General features: G+C 39.4%; 1 protein-coding gene across 1 annotated transcript in view; it reads left to right on the plus strand.

Annotated features, from left to right (window-relative positions):
- The first annotated feature begins 435 nt into the window (after positions 1-435).
- Positions 436-20940, plus strand: part of eif2ak1 (eukaryotic translation initiation factor 2-alpha kinase 1) — a 46734-nt gene continuing 26229 nt past the window's right edge. The window contains exons 1-2 of the mRNA XM_060939734.1: positions 436-985; positions 16053-16220. Of these exons, the coding sequence (XP_060795717.1) occupies positions 853-985; positions 16053-16220 (301 nt within the window). The 5' untranslated portion in view covers positions 436-852. The remainder of the gene's footprint in view (positions 986-16052; positions 16221-20940) is intronic.

The raw sequence follows: 20940 nt of genomic DNA on the forward strand, positions 1-20940 counted from the left end.
TCTACCTGTTCCACACTCCAGCCCAGTTGGTGGCGGTAATGCTCCTTTAAGTTGGTTGCCAACCGCCATAAAACCCAAGAAGTAATGTCGTCATACATTGTGCGCGTAACGAATAGTTCAAGTGTTTTGTATGTGTCGTAGTATGCTGTTGAGAATTGTATTTTATTCCCATCACTGCTAGTATGACATTTTTGCTTTTAACCCTCTATAGTACGCATTATGATCGCAATAGGTAAAAATAAATAAAAAAATAAATTATAATGTTGCATGATTACAAAAAATTTTTGTAATCATGCAACATTACAATTTATTTTTTTAATTTATTTTTACCTATTGCGATCATACAAATATTTAATATTTGTAATGTTGCACCGCACCATAGAGGGTTAAGGTTATTAAATTTGTAACTAAGACTTTATTTTAAAACGTTTCATCATCCAGTGAGCAATTAGGGACTGTGTAAAAACTCACAACCATTTGTCAATTTGTAGTACAACACGATAGTTTTTATTATAGCTTATAAACAATTTCTCCCCCCCTTGTAAAAGTAAAGAGAAAAATCAGTGAGGTTGTAAATCTGTTTGTTCAAACTGCCAGCATAAGAGCGAGTGAGAACTTTGAGACTGTGTCATGATGAAGTCTGGACCTTTTGAGACGCTCCCTTGCTGTCAACATGGTGTCATGCCAAGGAGCTTGTTGACTTTTTTAGTTGCTGTTCGTTGTTGACTGAGAGGTTTGTAACGCTTGGTTTATCCAGTATGTTAAACCACTTGATGGAAGCATCGAAAGTGGACGACCTCGATGCTTTAAAACCGTTATAAAGTGAGGAGTTTATGAAGTACAGCTCGTGTCATGGCAGAAGAAGGTTCTAGAGCTGCAGGTGGTTCAATGAGGAACAGTCACACTATGCTGCAGGGGGCCACAGGACCACATGGTGCAGGACTGTTCGAGCTGATACAGGACAACGAGGACGTCCGGTTTGACAGTGAGTCACTTGATAAAGAAAGATCACGTGATTTAAAGTCTCCTTTTATGTTAGGTGTGTTCTCACTTAACTAGCATGATGTATACACTCCTGTTACCATAACTACCATAGGTATGTCCTTTTAGATATAAAATTAGTGACTGGGTTACATCAGTTTCCCTTTCTACTCCATCCATCAGCTGAAACAGACCACCACATTGTGGTCCAGTGCAGTGATCCGGACCTGGTGCTGCTATGAGTGTCTCTGAGGGCTTTTCAACACCTAAGTAAATGAACAGGGGGAACATTTCATTCATTCATTCATTCATTCATTCATCTTCAGCAATGGTGCAGTGGTTAGCACGGTTGCCTCACAGCAAGAAGGTTCTGGGTTCGAACCTCAAGGTCGACTTCTGTATGAAGCTTGCATGTTCTCCTCACTTCTCTGTGGGTTTCCTTTGACAGATCAAAGATATGGTGATCAGATAAAAATACCCAGCCACTGAGGCTGCATGAGCCAGTGCATACTTGGTGCCAGTTTCAAACCCAGAGGAGGGTTGCGTCAGGTGTAAAAACTTATGCCAGATCAAATGTGTGGTGATCCCTAACAGGAGTAGCCGCAAGTAGTAGTAGTAGTTCATCTTCAGTAACTGCTCTGGTGAAGATCCAAAGACCATCATGGAACAGTGAGGCAGGAAGACTACCAAGAGACAACAATGAGTCCATCACAGGGCACATAAACATTCTCATTCACACTCATACCAGGTACACAGACACTACATACACGGCTTTCACAATCTCAGAAACCCTTCCATACCTTTATGGAAGCCTGTTTCCGTCACAAAAAAAAAAATCAATACTCAAGTATGCAATAATACTTGAGAATGTATCTCCTAATTATAACATTGTGATTCATTAATATTAGATGGTATGTCATGTCATCATAATGATTTACTGTTTCCTGTTAATGAGAACATATTTTCTCAAAATGATGACTTAATATTGTATTATTATGAGATGGGACAACACCATGCTCATGACCAACACCAAAATGAGAGTGTATCAGGCCTGTGTGCTGAGCACTCTCCTCTATGGAAGCGAAACATGGACCCTCTACTCCCGCCAAGAACGCAGACTGAACGCCTTCCACATGCGCTGTCTCAGAAGACTTCTGGGCATCACCTGGCAGGACCGTGTCACCAACACCGATGTCCTGGCCAAGGCAGGGATGCCCAGCATGTTTGCCATGCTGACTCAGAGACTCCTGCGCTGGCTAGGCCACATCAGCCGCATGGACGACGGCCGCATCCCAAAGGACATGCTGTATGGTGAGCTGGCCACAGGCTCCAGACCCACAGGATGACCCGCACTATGCTACAAGGACGTGTGCAAGCGCGACCTGAGGGCAGGCGGCTTCAACTCTGTAGACCTGGAGACAGCGGCCTCAGACCGTGCCGGCTGGCGGTCCACCACCAAGGCCGTCCTTGGGGAAGCCGAGGAAAGGAGAGAGATCCGGTGGGGGGGGAGAGGAGGCTCCGACGACAGCGAAGACTGCAGACCGCATCAACAACACCCAACCAAGCAACTTCACCTGCAGCAACTGTAGCAGACCATGCGGCTCACGCATCGGCCTATACAGTCATACTAGGTGCTGCAACTCGACAACTGATGGATGACCCCTGGCGCAGATCACCATGATCTTTCGAGATCGAAGGAGCCAACAACAATATTGTATTATTATGAGATGATATTTTCTTATGAAAAATATTCTGCCATTTATAAAGAGCTATAAGGAAACCTACCTGCCCAATATTGATCTAGTACCTCATTCTGTTTATGCTGTGTATTTCCATACATAAAGAAAATCTATTATATAATGGTAATGTATGCAGTACTGGGGTCCCACTGGAACCCAGTATTGTATTGCAAACATTGGATCATGTTTGTTGACATGACTACGAGCATAATCCATCAGTGACGCATACTTGCCAACCCTCCCGATTTCGGCGGGAGGCTCCCGATTTTAGCCTCCGTCTCCCGCCTCCCAATTGTATTTGTTAAAAACTGGATAATCTCCCGGTTTTGGGAAATCCCTAGCGCCAAGTTAAAATTACTCCCGATTATGTACAATCAGAATCGTATGAGAAACACTGCTGACATCAACTGATTTTTAACCAATCAACGAACAGAACGACGGTCACTTCCGTAATGTAGGATTCACCCAGGCTGGCCAACATTTTTTACAAGCAATCATTCATCATGGCCACTAAACCCAATACCAAACGGCAAAAATATGAATGCAAATACCAGGTTGCATGGGAGAATGAATTTCCATGGATAAGCAAATGTTCGACCAGCCAGACCAATGCATATTGCCAGGTAAGCAATTCACTGACCGCACAGGTCAAAGTTTAGAAGTCTGTATGTTTACATCCGGGTCTCGCAAATTTATTCCAATTGGAAAATTTTTAACGCTGGGTCGGGTGGCCTTAACTATCGAATTTGTTTGGTGAGTGTATTTGAATAGTGTGGTCGTGTCTTAGTGCTATTTTGAATTTATGTTTGAAAGTTTTAAGTCAAAGTTTGCAAGTGAATTATCTGGAAAGTGATTGATTTTGATAGAGTTTTGAGGTTTTAAGTGAAAGATTACTAGCGAGTGTATTTTGGTCGGACTAAAATTTTGCATTCGAGTGAATTTCTTTGCGGAGTATATTTTGATAGTATGGTAGTATTTATAGTGCCATTTTTAAATTTTGTTTGAAAACTTTCAAAGTTTGCAAATGAGCAAATTCCTTTGATGCATTCCGATAGGATTTTGATAGGATTTCTAGTGCTTTTTAAAAATTCTGTTGGAAAGTGTTTAGTGAGAGAGATGCATTTTAGTAGTACTAAGACACTGCAGTATTTATTTAACTGAGTTGTTACTCATCTCATCATCTCTAGCCGCTTTATCCTTCTACAGGGTCGCAGGCAAGCTGGAGCCTATCCCAGCTGACTACGGGCGAAAGGCGGGGTACACCCTGGACAAGTCGCCAGGTCATCACAGGGCTGACGCATAGACACAGACAACCATTCACACTCACGTTCACACCTACGGTCAATTTAGAGTCACCAGTTAACCTAACCTGCATGTCTTTGGACTGTGGGGGAAACCGGAGCACCCGGAGGAAACCCACACGGACACCATGCAAACTCCGCACAGAAAGGCCCTCGCCGGCCACGGGGCTCGAACCCGGACCTTCTTGCTGTGAGGCGACAGCGCTAACCACTACACCACCGTGCCACCTGAGTTGTTACTATTTTGGTCAAATCTTATTAAAATTTAATTTTAATATGATATTATAGTTCTCTCTAGTTTTACATGAGCTTACAGAAGGAAAATACGTTTGATGCAATCCAATAATACTTTCATTCACTGTGACTATTTTAAGAAATGATAAACATTCTTCTAAAGCATCACTTGTGTTATTTTCTGCGGGTCTCTGTATGGATACAATATTCAGGCAGGAGGTTTTTCAGCTAGAAATCTGATTTAAGCAGACTTCCCTTTCATTGTTATTATATTAAAATTCAAGACAAGAGTATTATTATTTCAGATTTTTCACTCTGAGCTCTCTCATGCCTGATACATGAATCCCATAACCTAGAGTAATTGATAGAACAATATCAACAATTCAAAAACTCTTTAATTGTATAAATTTCAAATGGTTTGCAATTAATTGGGATCCAGTTTTTATCGTTTCAACCGCGCATCATTCCCTCGTCCAATTGAAAATGTCTTTCATGCACTTTTCTCCCCCATGAGAATTTTGAAAAGTTGGTAAGTCTGGTGACGAAGAGAAAATGACTAGCAGTCGTCACAATGACGAGTGTATGTGTCATCTTTATCATGATCATAAGTCTCTCCCCCCCCCCCCTTTTTTTTTTTTTTTTTTAAGAAATCCCCTTTCTGGAAAAGCCAGAGTGTAAAAAAAAAAAAAAACACGTGTTTGTGACCAATAAAAATCAACAACACACAAAGAGCGTCGAGCTTTAAAGCCCCTGAGTGAAAGTGTCGCGAGGCGGCGGGCAGCTGCAGCGCGGTGCGGGTCGGGTCGGGTCGGGTCGGGTGTTGGCTCGAGTCCCCCTGGCGAACGGATGATGTAAAACGGCGTCATTCTGTATTCGGTTCTTAAATCAACCGGAAGATCGGATTCCTTCACTGTTTGTTCCCAGACTCTTCTCGACTCTGTTCAATTGTAAATCAAGTTTTGTTTTGAACTAAATGGTAAGGGGAGTCCTTATATCTCTTCCGAATAATTAATACCCTGCTAAAATAACCTTCAATTAGCTCAAACTAAAGAGGTTTATTTTAGTGTGATGGTGCACAGGGCGCCCAAAATCCAATCTTTCTTATTAGAGACTGGAGTGGAGCCCAAATTGTATATGTAATGGAGAGGCTGAGCTGGATCTGTACAAATATTTGAATTGTGTCAGTTTGGTTTGTATAAACCTGTATTAAGTTCACTTTGATAAGTCGGTCACTAAGAAAAAATAGTGAAGAAAAAGTGAAGAATACTTCTTCGGTTTGATTTTTCAAGGAAAAAAATTGAGTTTTTTTCAGAATCCAGGGGATACCCTGCAAATAGATAGATAGATTTTAAACACTAGAGCGGCAACTACAATTATCAACACCTTAACCATCTTTCAGCTATTGCAAAAGTAGAAAAGGCTTTTAGTTTTGTAGAAAAGATACGTAAATTGTGCATGAATAATTACTTAAACTTCCACTGAAAAAAACCTGAGTGTTTTGCAGAACCCAGGGGATACCCTGCAAATAGATAGATAGAGAGATAGTTTTTAAACACTAGAGCAGCGGCTATAATTATCAACACCTTAACCACCTTTCGGCCATTGCAAAAGTAGAAAAGGCTTTTAGTTTTGTAGAAAAGATACGTAAATTGTGCATGAATAATTCCTCAAACTTCCACTGAAAAAAATTGAGTGTTTTGCAGAACCCAGGGGATACCCTGCAAATAGATAGATAGATAGATAGAGAGATAGATAGTTTTTAAACACTAGAGCAGCGGCTACAATTATCAACACCTTAACCATCTTTCGGCCATTGCAAAAGTAGAAAAGGCTTTTAGTTTTGTAGAAAAGATACGTAAATTGTGCATGAATAATTACTCAAACTTCCACTGAAAAAAATTGAGTGTTTTGCAGAACCCAGGGGATACCCTGCAAATAGATAGATAGATAGATAGATAGATAGATAGATAGATAGATAGATAGATAGATAGTTTTTAAACACTAGAGCAGCGGCTACAATTATCAACACCTTAACCATCTTTCGGCCATTGCAAAAGTAGAAAAGGTTTTTAGTTTTGTAGAAAAGATACGTAAATTGTGCATGAATAATTACTCAAACTTCCACTGGAAAAAAATTGAGTTGATTCCTGATTACTTAGCATAACAGATCACATGACACCGTTCCACAATTATTGACACCTTTTGTCCACAGTTATCAACATCCAGATGATTGTTTAGTATAGGTAATTGTATGGGGCCAAGTAAAATTAAGGATTCATTTCACCAGTGATTTCGAAGTTTTGAAAATTGCCCGAGTCGCGAAGCAACGAGGGCAATTTCAAAACTTTGAAATCACAAGTGAAATTGATCCTTAATTTTACGAGGAACCGTACGATTACTTGTTTATAATATATGGGTCCAAATTCGTACTTCGGAAGCCATTCCAGTTCACAACATTTGTCATTCACGTTTTCTGAACCAATCGGGGCACGTTTGAATCAGTTTCTAAAGCATTCCTTGTTTTCGCAAATCTCTCACTTTTCCCTCGAGGACTTTTCGTGATTCTTGAAAAGTAACATCTTTCAGGATTGATCCCGGATATTTCTCTCGTCTCAGATGCCGATCCAATGCTGCCTGCATTACTTTAAGAGAGTCTGGTTCGTAGTTTTCCCCATTTTCTTTCCTCACTTCTGCATAAAACTGCGATAGCACCTTGTCTAACTCACAGCATTCATATGCCACTAGAGAGTCGTTTATTTGTCTTTCTGCGGCCCATTTCTTAAACACGGAAAGCCAAAAATTCGTACTTTTTTTTGGTATTTTCATTTTCGCTTGCAGCTTTCAATTGGTTTATCATTTCTTCGTCATAGCGAAACACAGCATTGCTGAATCAGCAGAGTCAGCCATTTTGTTGACAAAATTTGCTAATTTTTGTAACCATAACCAAGCAATGAACTAGCCAATAGCATTTCAGAAATACGGCCCTGTGTTAAGGAAAAAAGCCCTCCTTGATTGACCAATCAGAATTGAGTAAGTTGGCCCTATGTATTTTTTTTTTTAATTTGTATGTGGTATTAAGATAAATGTAGTTTTTATTTAAAATTTGTTTTATTTATTCTTATATTTAGTACAAATCTTTTTATATAAATATATCGATGTCAGTGCTTATGTAAACGAGGAAGTAATTCTAATGTTTGTAAACAAATGAACTGATAATGTTTAACGTGTCAAAATCTTTTTGTTCCACTTTCGAAGTATTTTTGTAGATCACATTCTGTTAATCATTATTTGTTGTTTGTATTAATTTCTAGTTTTGTAGTTTACCAATAAATGTCAACAGGCAATTGACATCGTAACGACATGAAAATTCAGGTCAAAGCTTGCATGTAATTCTTCAAATGAAAATATAAAATTTCTACTGATATTGTAATATGTGGTAGATATTTACAACAAACTGTAAAAACTATTTTCTGAATAGAATAGAAAAATCTGTATTTCAAGTGTGTAATTTTTTTTAATATGCTAGGAATTTAATTCTGGTCTAATTCTATTTATTGCTATAGGATTCCAAATACTCTATAAACATTCCATTCTGTTATGAATCAGAAAAAAATGTATTATAAATCACAGGGCTTTTTTTTGTAAAGTACTTCAACTACGTCAACAATGTTACACAAAGATCGAGCCATAACAGTTGTAAATGTCACTTAATTCCACAGGGTGTCGATAATGGTGGAACACACCAGTGAAAGTGATCACTATTATCGACACCTCACATGACTTCTCAAACGCGCGTTTAGATAAAATATGGTGACTGTCAAATGAAAGAGTAAGAAACTAAGTAGGTTTTGACAAGGAGATCATGAAATATCAGTGAATTTGATCAGTAAAAACATGTCCATGATCTTTCCACCATGCTTACCTGCGATGATAACGTCCAGGTTTTCCTCAAATTGCTGATCGTGCTAAAAAAAAAAATTCCATCTCTGGTAACAAGCTGTGCCATCAGACTATAAGATCAAAGGGCGAGGGGGGTCTTCCAGTTGATTTAATTAACCAATAATACCTGTTGTAACTGACTCGCCTATGTAAAAAATTTTTATTGGTAAATCTGAAAAGGTGTCGATAATTATGGACTGTCGAGAATTGTAGCCGCCTCTCTAGTTCAAACTGCTGAGCATCTCTCACTGGTATAACCAGGCGTGGAAAAGTGAAACTCTCAAACGTGGGTGTTCTTTATCAAATCTTACTCAATTAAAGGCAGAAGTGTGGAGGCAAACAAACTGATTCAAAATTGAAAATGATCTATATTTGAATATACTCAAGTAAAGGTTATACAGTAGGTAAATTTAACCGATGAGAGCCTGTTCATGCCTATCTCAGTTGTTTGTCATCTCAGTAGAGACATCTCTAACTCTGTTAAAAGAAAACATCTTACTAAGGAAGAAAAAACAAAGGATAGAAAAAAGAAAAACCTCAGTGTTTGAGATTTGTAACCAGTACACTGAAGGGGAAAAAAATAAGGAGTAAAAATGATATATATATTTTTTTTAGTAGAAAAAATGTTCAATATAATAAAACTTGAGTAAAGTACTGTACAGATCTTCCAAAATAAAACTTAAGGAGAGTACTGAGTGTAAAATTCTCAATTACTTGAAAATTTTTCACCCCGGAGTGTAACAGACTTGACGCAGGTCATGATGGGCTTGATAATTATGGGGAACACAGGTTTTGTTGAGTTAGGTCTGACAGCTGTTTTTAACTAATTTTTGGGTGCGGAATCCAAAACTGATCTCAGTTTTTCTCTATCACGTCAGGTTTTTGAACTATAGGATCCCTGTTTTCTTAAAAAAAATATGAAAAATACTGTACTTAACAGATATGTGCTTGTTTTATAAAAATTTACAAATATTGACATACAATGAAATATGAAAGAAACAGGCATGACTGCAATGTTTATTTAACACATGTTTTTACAAAGGATATGGCTACTGTAATTATAATTGTGTGCAAGTAGTTAAGGTAAAAATTTGCGTTTATAGCTCTTTCTGGAGTGTTCAACTTGAGGACTATTGCGTTTGATGCTCCAACAATAGTCAGCCATCATATGTACATCCCATCTACCCTGATAACGTTCTTCCATAACCTTCAAATGGTCTTACTACAGTGGAATTTTACTTATCTGGAGGGTAAGCTGTGGAGAAAAAAACTTGACGTGCTAGAAAAAAAACTGACTGCAATTTTGGAATCAGCATGCCAATTTTAGTTTTAATCAGCATAAAAATCTAACTCAGCAGAATATTTTTCTCAAATTGTTCCCCAGTGAATTAGCTGATGATCTAAATAACGTGTCCTGGGAAGGCACACGCAAACCTACAGAAATCTTCCATAACCTAATCCACAGCAATGAACTCTGATTTATTATTTATGAGTGATGTCATTGCATTTCTAATAGTTTAGAACACTTATTGATGTATACAGTGGTGCTTGAAAGTTTGTGAACCCTTTAGAATTTTCTATATTTCTGCATAAATATGACCTAAAACAACATCAGGTTTTCACACAAGTCCTAAAAGTAGATAAAGAGAACCCAGTTAAACAACTGAGACAAAATTATTGTACTTGGTCATTTATTTATTGAGGAAAATGATCCAATATTACATATCTGTGAGTGGCAAAAGTATGTGAACCTCTAGGATTAGCAGTTAATTTGAAGGCGTAGGTCAATTAGAGTCAGGTGTTTTCAATCAATAGGATCACAATCAGGTGTGTGTGCCCAGTTTTATTTAGAGAACAGGAATCTATCAGTCTGTTTTTCTCTGTTACAGTATCTCAGAAGAGCAAAATTGATGGAGAGAATTTGAATTATTATTATTATTATTTTAATTTATTTTCACATTCAGATAAGGCGGTACGGTGGTGTAGTGGTTAGCGCTGTCGCCTCACAACAAGAAGGTCCGGGTTCGAGCCCTGTGGCCGGCGAGGGCCTTTCTGTGCGGAGTTTGCATGTTCTCCCCGTGTCCGCGTGGGTTTCCTCCGGGTGCTCCGGTTTCCCCCACAGTCCAAAGACATGCAGGTTAGGTTAACTGGTGACTCTAAATTGACCGTAGGTGTGAATGTGAGTGTGAATGGTTGTCTGTGTCTATGTGTCAGCCCTGTGATGACCTGGCGACTTGTCCAGGGTGTACCCCGCCTTTTGCCCGTAGTCAGCTGGGATAGGCTCCAGCTTGCCTGCGACCCTGTAGAACAGGATAAAGCGGCTAGAGATAATGAGATGAGATGAGACATTCAGACAAGGTCTCGTTAGATATCCCAATCCACGCTCCATACCAGTTGGTGGCGGTAATGTACCATAACGTTGTTTGCCAACTGCCATAAAACCCCAAGAAGAAGAAGTAGTCTGTTTTTCACAACACTTTTTTGTGGAAGTGTATCATTACACAAGCAAAGGAGATTTTTTTTAAAGATATTTTTTTGGGGCTTTTTTCACCTTTATTGGATAGGACAGTGTCGAGACAGGAAGTGAGTGGGAGAGAGAGAGACACGGGGAGGGATCGGGAAATGACCTCGGGTCGGAATCGAACCCGGGTCCCCGGATTTATGGTATGGTGCCTTATCCACCTGAGCCACGACACCCCAAAAAGGAGATTTCTGAGGCACTCTGAAAAGGAGCTGTTAATGTTCCTCAGGCCAGAAAAGGAGTTTGGACTCTACCAGTCCACGTTTATGCAGTTGAAGAGGATTCATGACCACTGCTACCCTCCCCAGGAATGGTCGATCAACAAAGATCACGTCAAGAGCAAGACATCTAATAGTCTGCGAAGTCTCATAGGAACCCGGGGTAACTTCTAAGCAGTTAAAGGCCTCTCTCTCATTGGCTAATGGTCATGAGTCCACTATCAGGAGAACACTGAACAACAGTGGTGTGCATGGCAGGGTTGCAAGGAGAAAGCTACTGCTCTCCAAAAAGAACATTGCTGCCTGACTACAACTTGCTAAAGATCATGTGGACAAGCCAGAAGACTATTGGAAAAAATTTGTGAACAGATGAGAACAAAATGGAACTTTTTGGTTTAAATGAGAAGCGTTATGTTTGGGGGGGGGGGGAATGCTGCATTCCAGCAAAAGAATGTTATCCCATCTATGAAACATGGTGGTGGTAGTATCGTGGTTTGGGGCTAATTTGCTGCATCTGGGCCAAGACGGCTTGCCATCGTTGATGGAACAGTAAATCCTGAATCATTCCAGCAAATTCTAAAAGAAACATGTCTGACTGCAAGCACCTGCAGAGGATAGCGAGGACAGCGGAGAACATTATTGGATTGCCTCTTCACTCACTTGAAGAAACATTCTGCAAATGCAGTGTCTGCACGACCTGCAGCATTGTGCAAGACCCCTCCTACCTCTCACATGGACTTTTCACACTTCTGCCATGTAAGAGGAGGTACCGCAGCATCAGAGTCAGACCTGCCAGGTTGCATGATAGTTTTTACCCCCAGGCTGGCTGGCTCCTCAACACCACACTGCTTCCCAGGATCTTCCACACTACCTCAGTGTACTAGATCACAACCCCCTCATAATCCTAGTTATACTTGCGCACGGTCACTTTATCCAAAGGGCTATTTTGCACATGGACTGACAGTCATGCTCTGAACTCTGAGTATGCATATTGTACTTTGTTAACTGCAAAAAAGAAAACCCTATTGTTTAGTCTTTACTTTTGTTACTACTATCATTTATATTATTTATTTGTACTGTTAGAATCATCTTCTTATAACTGATCTCTATATTTCTAGAGTTACGAATCCGTGCTGCTATTGTACTATGTACTCATGTCTAAGCTGTTCTCCACAATTGTAAAAGTACTGCACAAATGTAAATATAAATGTGCATTTACATTCAGTCCTACTTGTGTATTGCACTGAACTGTCTGTCTGAACACAATATCTTGGTTTATTTGAACGATGTGTACACTGTGGACCCTGAGCTTTGCTATTTTGTCTCTCTGTATACTTGTATATGGTTGAAATGACAGTAAAGATTACTTTGAAAATATCAGGACATCTGTCCTTGAACAGAATCTCAAGAGAAAGTTGGTCGTGCAGCAAGACAGTGACTAAACACCCAAGTTATTCTACTAAAGAATGGTTAAAGAAGAATAAAGTTAGAGTTTTGGAATGGCCAAGCCAAAGCCCTGACCTTAATCCAATAGAAATGTTGTGTGAGCAGTTTATGTGAAGAAACCCACCAACATCGCAGAGTCGAAGCCGTTCTGTACGGACGAGGAATGAGCTAAAATTCCTCCGAGCTGATGTGCACGACTGATCAACAGTCCCTGGAAATGTTTAGTTGCAGTTATTTCTGCACGAGGGGGCCACAGTAGATACCGAAAGCAAATGTTCACAAACTTTTGCCATTTGCAGATAATATTGGATCATTTTCATTAATAAATAAATGACCAAATGCAATATTTCTGTTTCATTTGTTTATCTGGGTTGTTTTTATCTACTTTTAGGACTTGTGTGAAAATCTGATGATGTTTTCGGTCATATTTATGCAGAAATATAGAGAATTCTAAAGGGTTCGCAAACTTTCAAGCACCCCTGTAGAACTTCATAACAAATATTACTTACACAGGGGCTACACAATATAAAACTTGCATAATAGATCTTGTATATGTTTTCCCTCATAATCTTGTTGTGAAACTCCCTAGAGGTGGGGAATAACATGTTTCATGCTGATAAGCATGCCTGTCCCTGCCCTGCTCATCGCTGTACAGTGAAGACTTAGCATCAATCGATGCACTTGCAATAAATTAATGTGAATGTAGCAGAAGCCAAAATGGAGTCACAACAAAGAGACATTGCAAGTTTGATAGCCAAGTTTATCGCTGCAGGTAAGAAATGTGGCTTTACCCATGTCTGCTGTGTTCATTGACAACATGTTTGTTTTTCTTAAATCCAGCTATGGATAAGTCAAATACTGTGCCTGTGTTGTACCATTTTTAGAAGTAATTTGTACATATGTAGGCCTTAAACAGTGATTTCCTGGTTTTGGGACTGGATTTTTTAATGGTATAGATATTGTACGGAAGCCGAGAGAGGCCCTTCATATAGGTAATCCTTTTTTTTTATTCACCTTGTTATCCTGAGATAACAACATAATTAATTCAGGATCTCGAGATAACGACATAATTAATTCAGGATCTCAAGAAAACAAAACTGTTATCCCGAGATAACTACATAATTAATTCAGGATCTTGAGAAAACAACACAACTAATTCGTGATCTCGAGAAAACAACAATTATTTCATGATCTCGAGTAAACAGCTGAGAAATGGTTCATTCAGGTGCGCCAAGAGACTTGTGATATGCTGACTTTGGGGCTATTTCTCATTCTGTATAGATGCAACTTTGGTCATTAGAATGTCTGGAATAATCGATCACCTAATAAGGCAATATTTTGATCAGGGGTTGACACAGGGAGAGATTGCATTAAGTCTTTTAATAAGGGATAATTTCAAAATTAGTCCGCGGCACCTCCACAGAAGACTGGCCCGGCTTGGTCTCTACTGACGGAGATACAGTGATCCAGCGGAGATCATGAAATAATTGTTTTGTTTTCTCGAGATCACGGAATAATTGTTTTGTTTTCTCGAGATCTCGGAATAACGGTTTTGTTTTCTCGAAATCCCGAATTAGTTGTGTTGTTTTCTCGAGATCCTGAATTAATTATGTCGTTATCTCGGGATAACAAGGTGAATAAAAAAAGATTATATGAAGGGCCTCTCGCGGCTTCCGTAATATTGTGATAAATTACATACAAATACAGTCATGTGAAAATGAAAATATACCTTCTTTCAAGTCTAGGCTTTAAGTGTCAGGACATAATAAAAAAAAAAAATCAGCTGGTCCTTACCAGGTCTTAAAATGAGGCAAATACAACCTCAGATGACCAATAATACATGACATATTCACCCTGTCATTATTTATTTAACACAAAGTAAGCCAAAAATGCAGTAGCAGTGTGTGAAAAATTAAGCACACCCTTACTGCTTCCATAGAAATTATGAAGGCAATTAGCAGCCAGATGTTGCTGATCAAATGAAGTTGATTAATTGATTATCAGCAAGTGTGGCCACCTCTTAAAAAGCAGAAGTTTTGGCATTTTGCTGGTCTGGAACACTCAGGTGGATGTTAACACTATGCCAAGGAGGAAAGACATCAGCAGTGATCTTAGAGAAGCAATTTTTGCTGCACATCAGTCTGGGAAGGGTCATTAGGCCATTTCTAAACAATTTGAAATCCATCATTCTACTGTGAGAAAGATTATTCAGAAGTGGAAAACATTCAAGACAGTTGCCAATCTTCCCAAGAGTGGACGTCCCAGCAAATTTACTCCAAGGTCAGACCATGCAATGCTCAGAGAAATTGCAAAAAACCCAAGAACTACATCTAGGACTCTGCAGGCCACAGTTAGCATGTTAAGTTCATGACAGTACGATTAGAAAAAGACTGCGCAAGTATGGCTTGTTTGGAAGGATTGCCAGAAGAAAGCCTCTTCTATCTAAAAAGAACATGGCAGCATGGCTTAGGTTTGCAACAATGCATCTGAACAAGCCACAAGTCTTCTGGAACAATGTCCTTTGGACAGATGAGACCAAAGTGGAAATGTTTGGCTATAATGCACAGTGCCATGTTTGTCAAAAACCAAACACAGCATATCAGCACAAACACCTCATACCAACCATCAAGCATGGTGGTGGAGGGGTGATGATTTGGGCTTGTTTTGCAGCCACAGGTCCTGGGCACCTTGCAGTCATTGAGTCAACCATGAACTCCTCTGTATACCAACGTATTGTTGAGGCAAATGTGAGGCCGTCTGTCCAGCAGCTAAAGCTTGGCCGCAGTTGGGTCATGCAACAGGACAGTGATCCCAAGCACACCAGCAAATCTACAGCAGAATGGCTGAAAAAGAAAAGAATCAAGGTATTGGAATGGCCAAGCCAAAGTCCAGCCCTCAACCCAATTGAAATGCTATGGCGGGACCTTAAAAGAGCTGTGCATAAACAAGTGCCCTCAAACATGAATGAACTGAAGCAATGTTGTAAAGAATAATGGGCCAAAATTCCTCCACAACGATGTGAGAGACTGAAAAAATCATACAGAAAACAATTGTTTCAAGTTATTGCCGCAAAAGGTGACTCTACAAGCTATTGAATCATGGGGTGCACTTACTTTTTTCACACATGGATTCTGCATTTGCACTTAATTTTTGTTAAATAAATAATGACATGGTGGAATCTGTCGTGTGTTGCTTTACACCTGAGGTTAGATTTGCGTAATTTTAGGACCTGGTAAGGATCAGACAATTTTTTTGTCATGTCTTGATTGGTAAAACCATGTAACTGGAAGAGGGTGTACTTTCTTTTTCACATAACTGTACATTTTTAAAATGTCGTGGGTATCGTTAAAAAAACCTTTAACATTGTCAGACACGTAATATTTTGTACATATGAATTTTTTTTTGTAAAGATTTGTAACAATTAATTCTTTTGACAAATGTTTAACTTTTCCAAATTAAAAAATAATTTGCTGTTAGATATTTAATAAAAGGATTATTGAAAATTTTGAAGTGTTCCCACTTTCATAGGACTTGTAAACATTGTGATTTACATGTAGTGACTTGTGAAAATGTCTTTAAGTATCAGTATATCTTTGACACATTGCTCACCCCTGTGCCATAGCAATATGATTTAACACCCCCCCCTTCATTTCTCCGTTTTGTATTTACACAGCCTCAGACTTGGATAATAACTGTGAGGTGTTGATGGCAGCAAAACCATATCCGTCCATTCAGGAGTTTGCCTCGGCCATCCCTAACCAACTGCTGCTGGGATCGCTGCTCGAACACTTGTGCTTTGTGTACGAGAGAGACCCTGCACAATCTCGCATGTTATTTAAAGGTAAGGTCGTTAACAAAAGCAGTTGCAGTGTTGCTACATTGATAGCTATGTGCTTAATTGAATAGGGACTACGGTAGGCATGTTTCACAGCTTCAAGATTAATCAGGGTCTAGAATCAGCTCCAGAAATACAGGTAAAAACAGTTTTGAAAAAATGGCCTCATGATTAAGTAGCTTAACCTCACACCATAAATATGAGACAAGCACAACTTTTTCATTGACACTTTACAGGGGTGCCAATAATTCTGTAGCTGACTGTATGATCCAAGTTTTCATACCAGACATTTCAATCAATTACAGTGTATCTACAGTGTTTTTGTACATAGTTCCTTAAATAACATCATCTATCAATCAATATTTCAGGAAAGTATGACATTTATTATGACTATTTAAATTTTTTTTTTTAATTTTCAGGTTTCTCAGTCTTCTTTTAAGACCATACAAGCAGTATAATTCACCATGAGCACACTTAAAATTTTCAGTATTTAATGCACATAGTCTAGGCCTGTTTACATCTTGATATTAAAAATAGTAGCAGTTAAAGTAGTGGTTGTTTTATCATTAATAAATAAAGATAAAATGTGGTCTCTGCCTTTTACTTATAGGATGGACCTTATTTTTATTCATTAAAAGACACTTCATGTCTTATAGTAATGACGAATGTCGTTTCTCTTTACTTAGTTGAGCGGTTCATGACATAAAATGGATTACTGGCTATTTACTGTATTTTTTTTTTTTTATCATTTATTAGTTACTGTCTGAGCTCATGAAATCGAGTCGTACATGAGCTGATAACCGATGAGGTGTGTAGCGCCGAGTAGGCTATAAGCCATGTACGACGTTTATTCTATCCACATTCGCTGGATTTTGAGAAACAGCATTTTTATTTTCAGCAAATTCAGAAAATAAAATCTTTATACAAAACGTCTGACAAAATCATTTTCACTTAGAATGTAGACAAAACAGCGAATTAAACTAGCAATTTGTGAAAAATGGGAAAATAATAATTCTTGAAAAATTAAAAAAAGATACGTTCTTATCATCAAATACTTTTATTCCATATTTTGTTGCTTTTTTTTTTGTATTTTTGGGGTTTGTTTTCAAGGAGAGTTTTTATTTCGTCCTTGGTTGGTTCAGCAACATGCCGCCATTTTGTTTCTCTCTACCCACAGTATATGAGCTAATATCCTAGTAGTAGAGTAGCCAATCAGAGCGTGTGATTGCTCATATCCAGTGAATGTGAATAGAATAAATGTATTCTTATATATAGACACACGTTTTACTGGGCAATACGCCACTTGTATTTTTCATACGAATTACAACCCCGATTCCAAAAAAGTTGGGACAAAGTACAAATTGCAAATAAAAACGGAATGCAATGATGTGGAAGTTTCAAAATTCCATATTTTATTCAGAATAGAACACAGAGGACATATCAAATGTTTAAACTGAGAAAATGTATCATTTAAAGAGAAAAATTAGGTGATTTTAAATTTCATTACAACAACACATCTCAAAAAAGTTGGGACAAGGCCATGTTTACCACTGTGAGACATCCCCTTTTCTCTTTACAACAGTCTGTAAACGTCTGGGGACTGAGGAGACAAGTTGCTCAAGTTTAGGGATAGGAATGTTAACCCATTCTTGTCTAATGCAGGATTCTAGTTGCTCAACTGTCTTAGGTCTTTTTTGTCGTATCGTCCGTTTTATGATGAGCCAAATGTTTTCTATGGGTGAAAGATCTGGACTGCAGGCTGGCCAGTTCAGTACCCGGACCCTTCTTCTACACAGCCATGATGCTGTAATTGATGCAGTATGTGGTTTGGCATTGTCATGTTGGAAAATGCAAGGTCTTCCCTGAAAGAGACGTCGTCTGGATGGGAGCATATGTTGCTCTAGAACCTGGATATACCTTTCAGCATTGATGCTGTCTTTCCAGATGTGTAAGCTGCCCATGCCACACGCACTAATGCAACCCCATACCATCAGAGATGCAGGCTTCTGAACTGAGCGCTGATAACAACTTGGGTCGTCCTTCTCCTCTTTAGTCCGAATGACACGGCGTCCCTGATTTCCATAAAGAACTTCAAATTTTGATTCGTCTGACCACAGAACAGTTTTCCACTTTGCCACAGTCCATTTTAAATGAGCCTTGGCCCAGAGAAGACGTCTGCGCTTCTGGATCATGTTTAGATACGGCTTCTTCTTTGAAATATAGAGTTTTAGCTGGCAACGGCGGATGGCACGGTGAATTGTGTTCACAGATAATGTTCTCTGGAAATATTCCTGAGCCCATTTTGTGATTTCCAGTACAGAAGCATGCCTGTATGTGATGCAGTGCCGTCTAAGGGCCCGAAGATCACGGGCACCCAGTATGGTCTTCCGGCCTTGACCCTTACGCACAGAGATTCTTCCAGATTCTCTGAATCTTTTGATGATACTATGCACTGTAGATGATGATATGTTCAAACTCTTTGCAATTTTACACTGTCGAACTCCTTTCTGATATTGTTCCACTATTTGTCGGCGCAGAATTAGGGGGATTGGTGATCCTCTTCCCATCTTTACTTCTGAGAGCCGCTGCCACTCCAAGATGCTCTTTTTATACCCAGTCATGTTAATGACCTATTGCCAATTGACCTAATGAGTTGCAATTTGGTCCTCCAGCTGTTCCTTTTTTGTACCTTTAACTTTTCCAGCCTCTTATTGCCCCTGTCCCAACTTTTTTGAGATGTGTTGCTGTCATGAAATTTCAAATGAGCCAATATTTGGCATGAAATTTCAAAATGTCTCACTTTCGACATTTGATATGTTGTCTATGTTCTATTGTGAATACAATATCAGTTTTTGAGATTTGTAAATTATTGCATTCCGTTTTTATTTACAATTTGTACTTTGTCCCAACTTTTTTGGAATCGGGGTTGTACATCCGGAACATGCAGTAACATATTTTTCAATATCATCACTCGTGAGGAGATCGATGAATTGTTTTGATGAACTTGGGTACTTTTTGTTTGTGAATGTGTCTATATAATAAAAAGAACATCACATGTTGGCTTTGCTTCGCTCACTCATGAAATATGTTCACCACTCGAAAATAAACTTCATATCTTTGTGTCATCCTGTAATGTTCTTTATATTATAAGGACACATCCACAAAAAGATACGCAAGTTGGTCGAAAGAATTTTAATTTTGAACCGGTTTGTCATTTTGAAAACGTGCGTCCAGTCAGCGGGAAAACACTGGGGGTTTGGGATGAGTTGAACCGTAGAGTGAAAGAAAAGTAGCCAACAACTCTTCAACATATATGGGAACTCCTTCAAGACTATTGGAAAACTATTCCATGTCGCTACCTCATGAAGCAGGTTAAGATAATTCCAATATTGCGCAAAGCATCCTCAAAGCAAAAGGTGGCTACTTTGAAGAATCTAAAATATAAAATATTTTGCTTTGTTTACATTTTTTTTGTTAATGCATAATTCATACATCAATGTGTTCTTTCATAGTTTTGATGCCTTCAGCATTGTTCTACAGTGCAGAAAATAATAAAGAAAAACCATTGAATTAGGTGTATCGAGACTTCCGGTTGAGTGATGAGAGGAATGGCGGCGTAGCTTGAAGCTCCCACCAGTCGGAGATAATTAAATCTCCCCCCAACTAACGATAAACCAAATTCAAATAGAAGTTACGAGGGATGAGCGGGGGGACACGCCAGAAAGGCCGAAAAACTCTGAAAACACAGGAAAAGACTAACGTAATGGAGGTAAGCGGTGAAACAGGGGAAAATGGCGGCGAGGCAGCAACCGAAGTCGTTACGCCAGCACTACACAAATACTTGTCGGACATGACTAAAGAAATCCGTGAACTCAAAAACGACATAACAGCACTCAACACGAGTTTTAAACAGGAGTTTGCTAATTTTAAAGAAGAAGTTTACAACAAGCTTAAGGTAAACAAAGACGAACTACAAGATCAGAAAAAAAGTCTCAGCGAGGCGCAAACACGCATCGAGGAGCTAGAGCAGGGGTGTCAAACCTGATCCATAAAGGGCCGTGTGGCTGCAGGTTTTCATTCCAGCCATGCAGCAGCACCCTGATTTGGCTTATTCAATCAACTGACACACCCACCCTTTAATCAAGGGTGGGTGTGGCTGCAAGTATTTGACTGTGTGAAGACAGTTCAGTTGATTGAATGAGCCAAGTCAGGTGAGCTGCTGCATGGCTGGAATGAAAACCTGCAGCCACAAGGCCCTTTATGGATCAGGTTTGACACCCCTGAGCTAGAGGCATATAACTTGGAAGCTAAAGACGCTCTGTTGACAACACTGCGTGAGCAGAGAAAGCTACAGGATAAGCTAACCGATCTCGAGGGAAGGTCCAGGAGGAACAATGTACGGATATTTGGAGTCCCGGAGGGCTTGGAGGGGGACTCGGTCACCCGCTTTGTCGAGGAGCTACTACAGAGGGAGCTGGCTCTGCCGGAGGGAACGAGTCTGCTGATCCAACGAGCACACCGAGCGGCAGCGAGGAGACCCGGTCCCGGGGAGACTCCCCGGTCCATAATCATAAACTTTCTCCGGTTTGACACAAAGGAGATGATATTAAAGAAAGCCTGGCAAAAGCGGGTAAAAATTGACAACTCGTCTCTGTACTTTGACAACGACTATGCGGCCGAGGTGGTACAGCAACGCAGAGCGTATATGGAGATCAAAAAGACCCTC

The sequence above is a fragment of the Neoarius graeffei genome, chromosome 14 (genome assembly GCF_027579695.1).
Source record: "Neoarius graeffei isolate fNeoGra1 chromosome 14, fNeoGra1.pri, whole genome shotgun sequence".
NCBI lineage: Eukaryota > Metazoa > Chordata > Actinopteri > Siluriformes > Ariidae > Neoarius > Neoarius graeffei.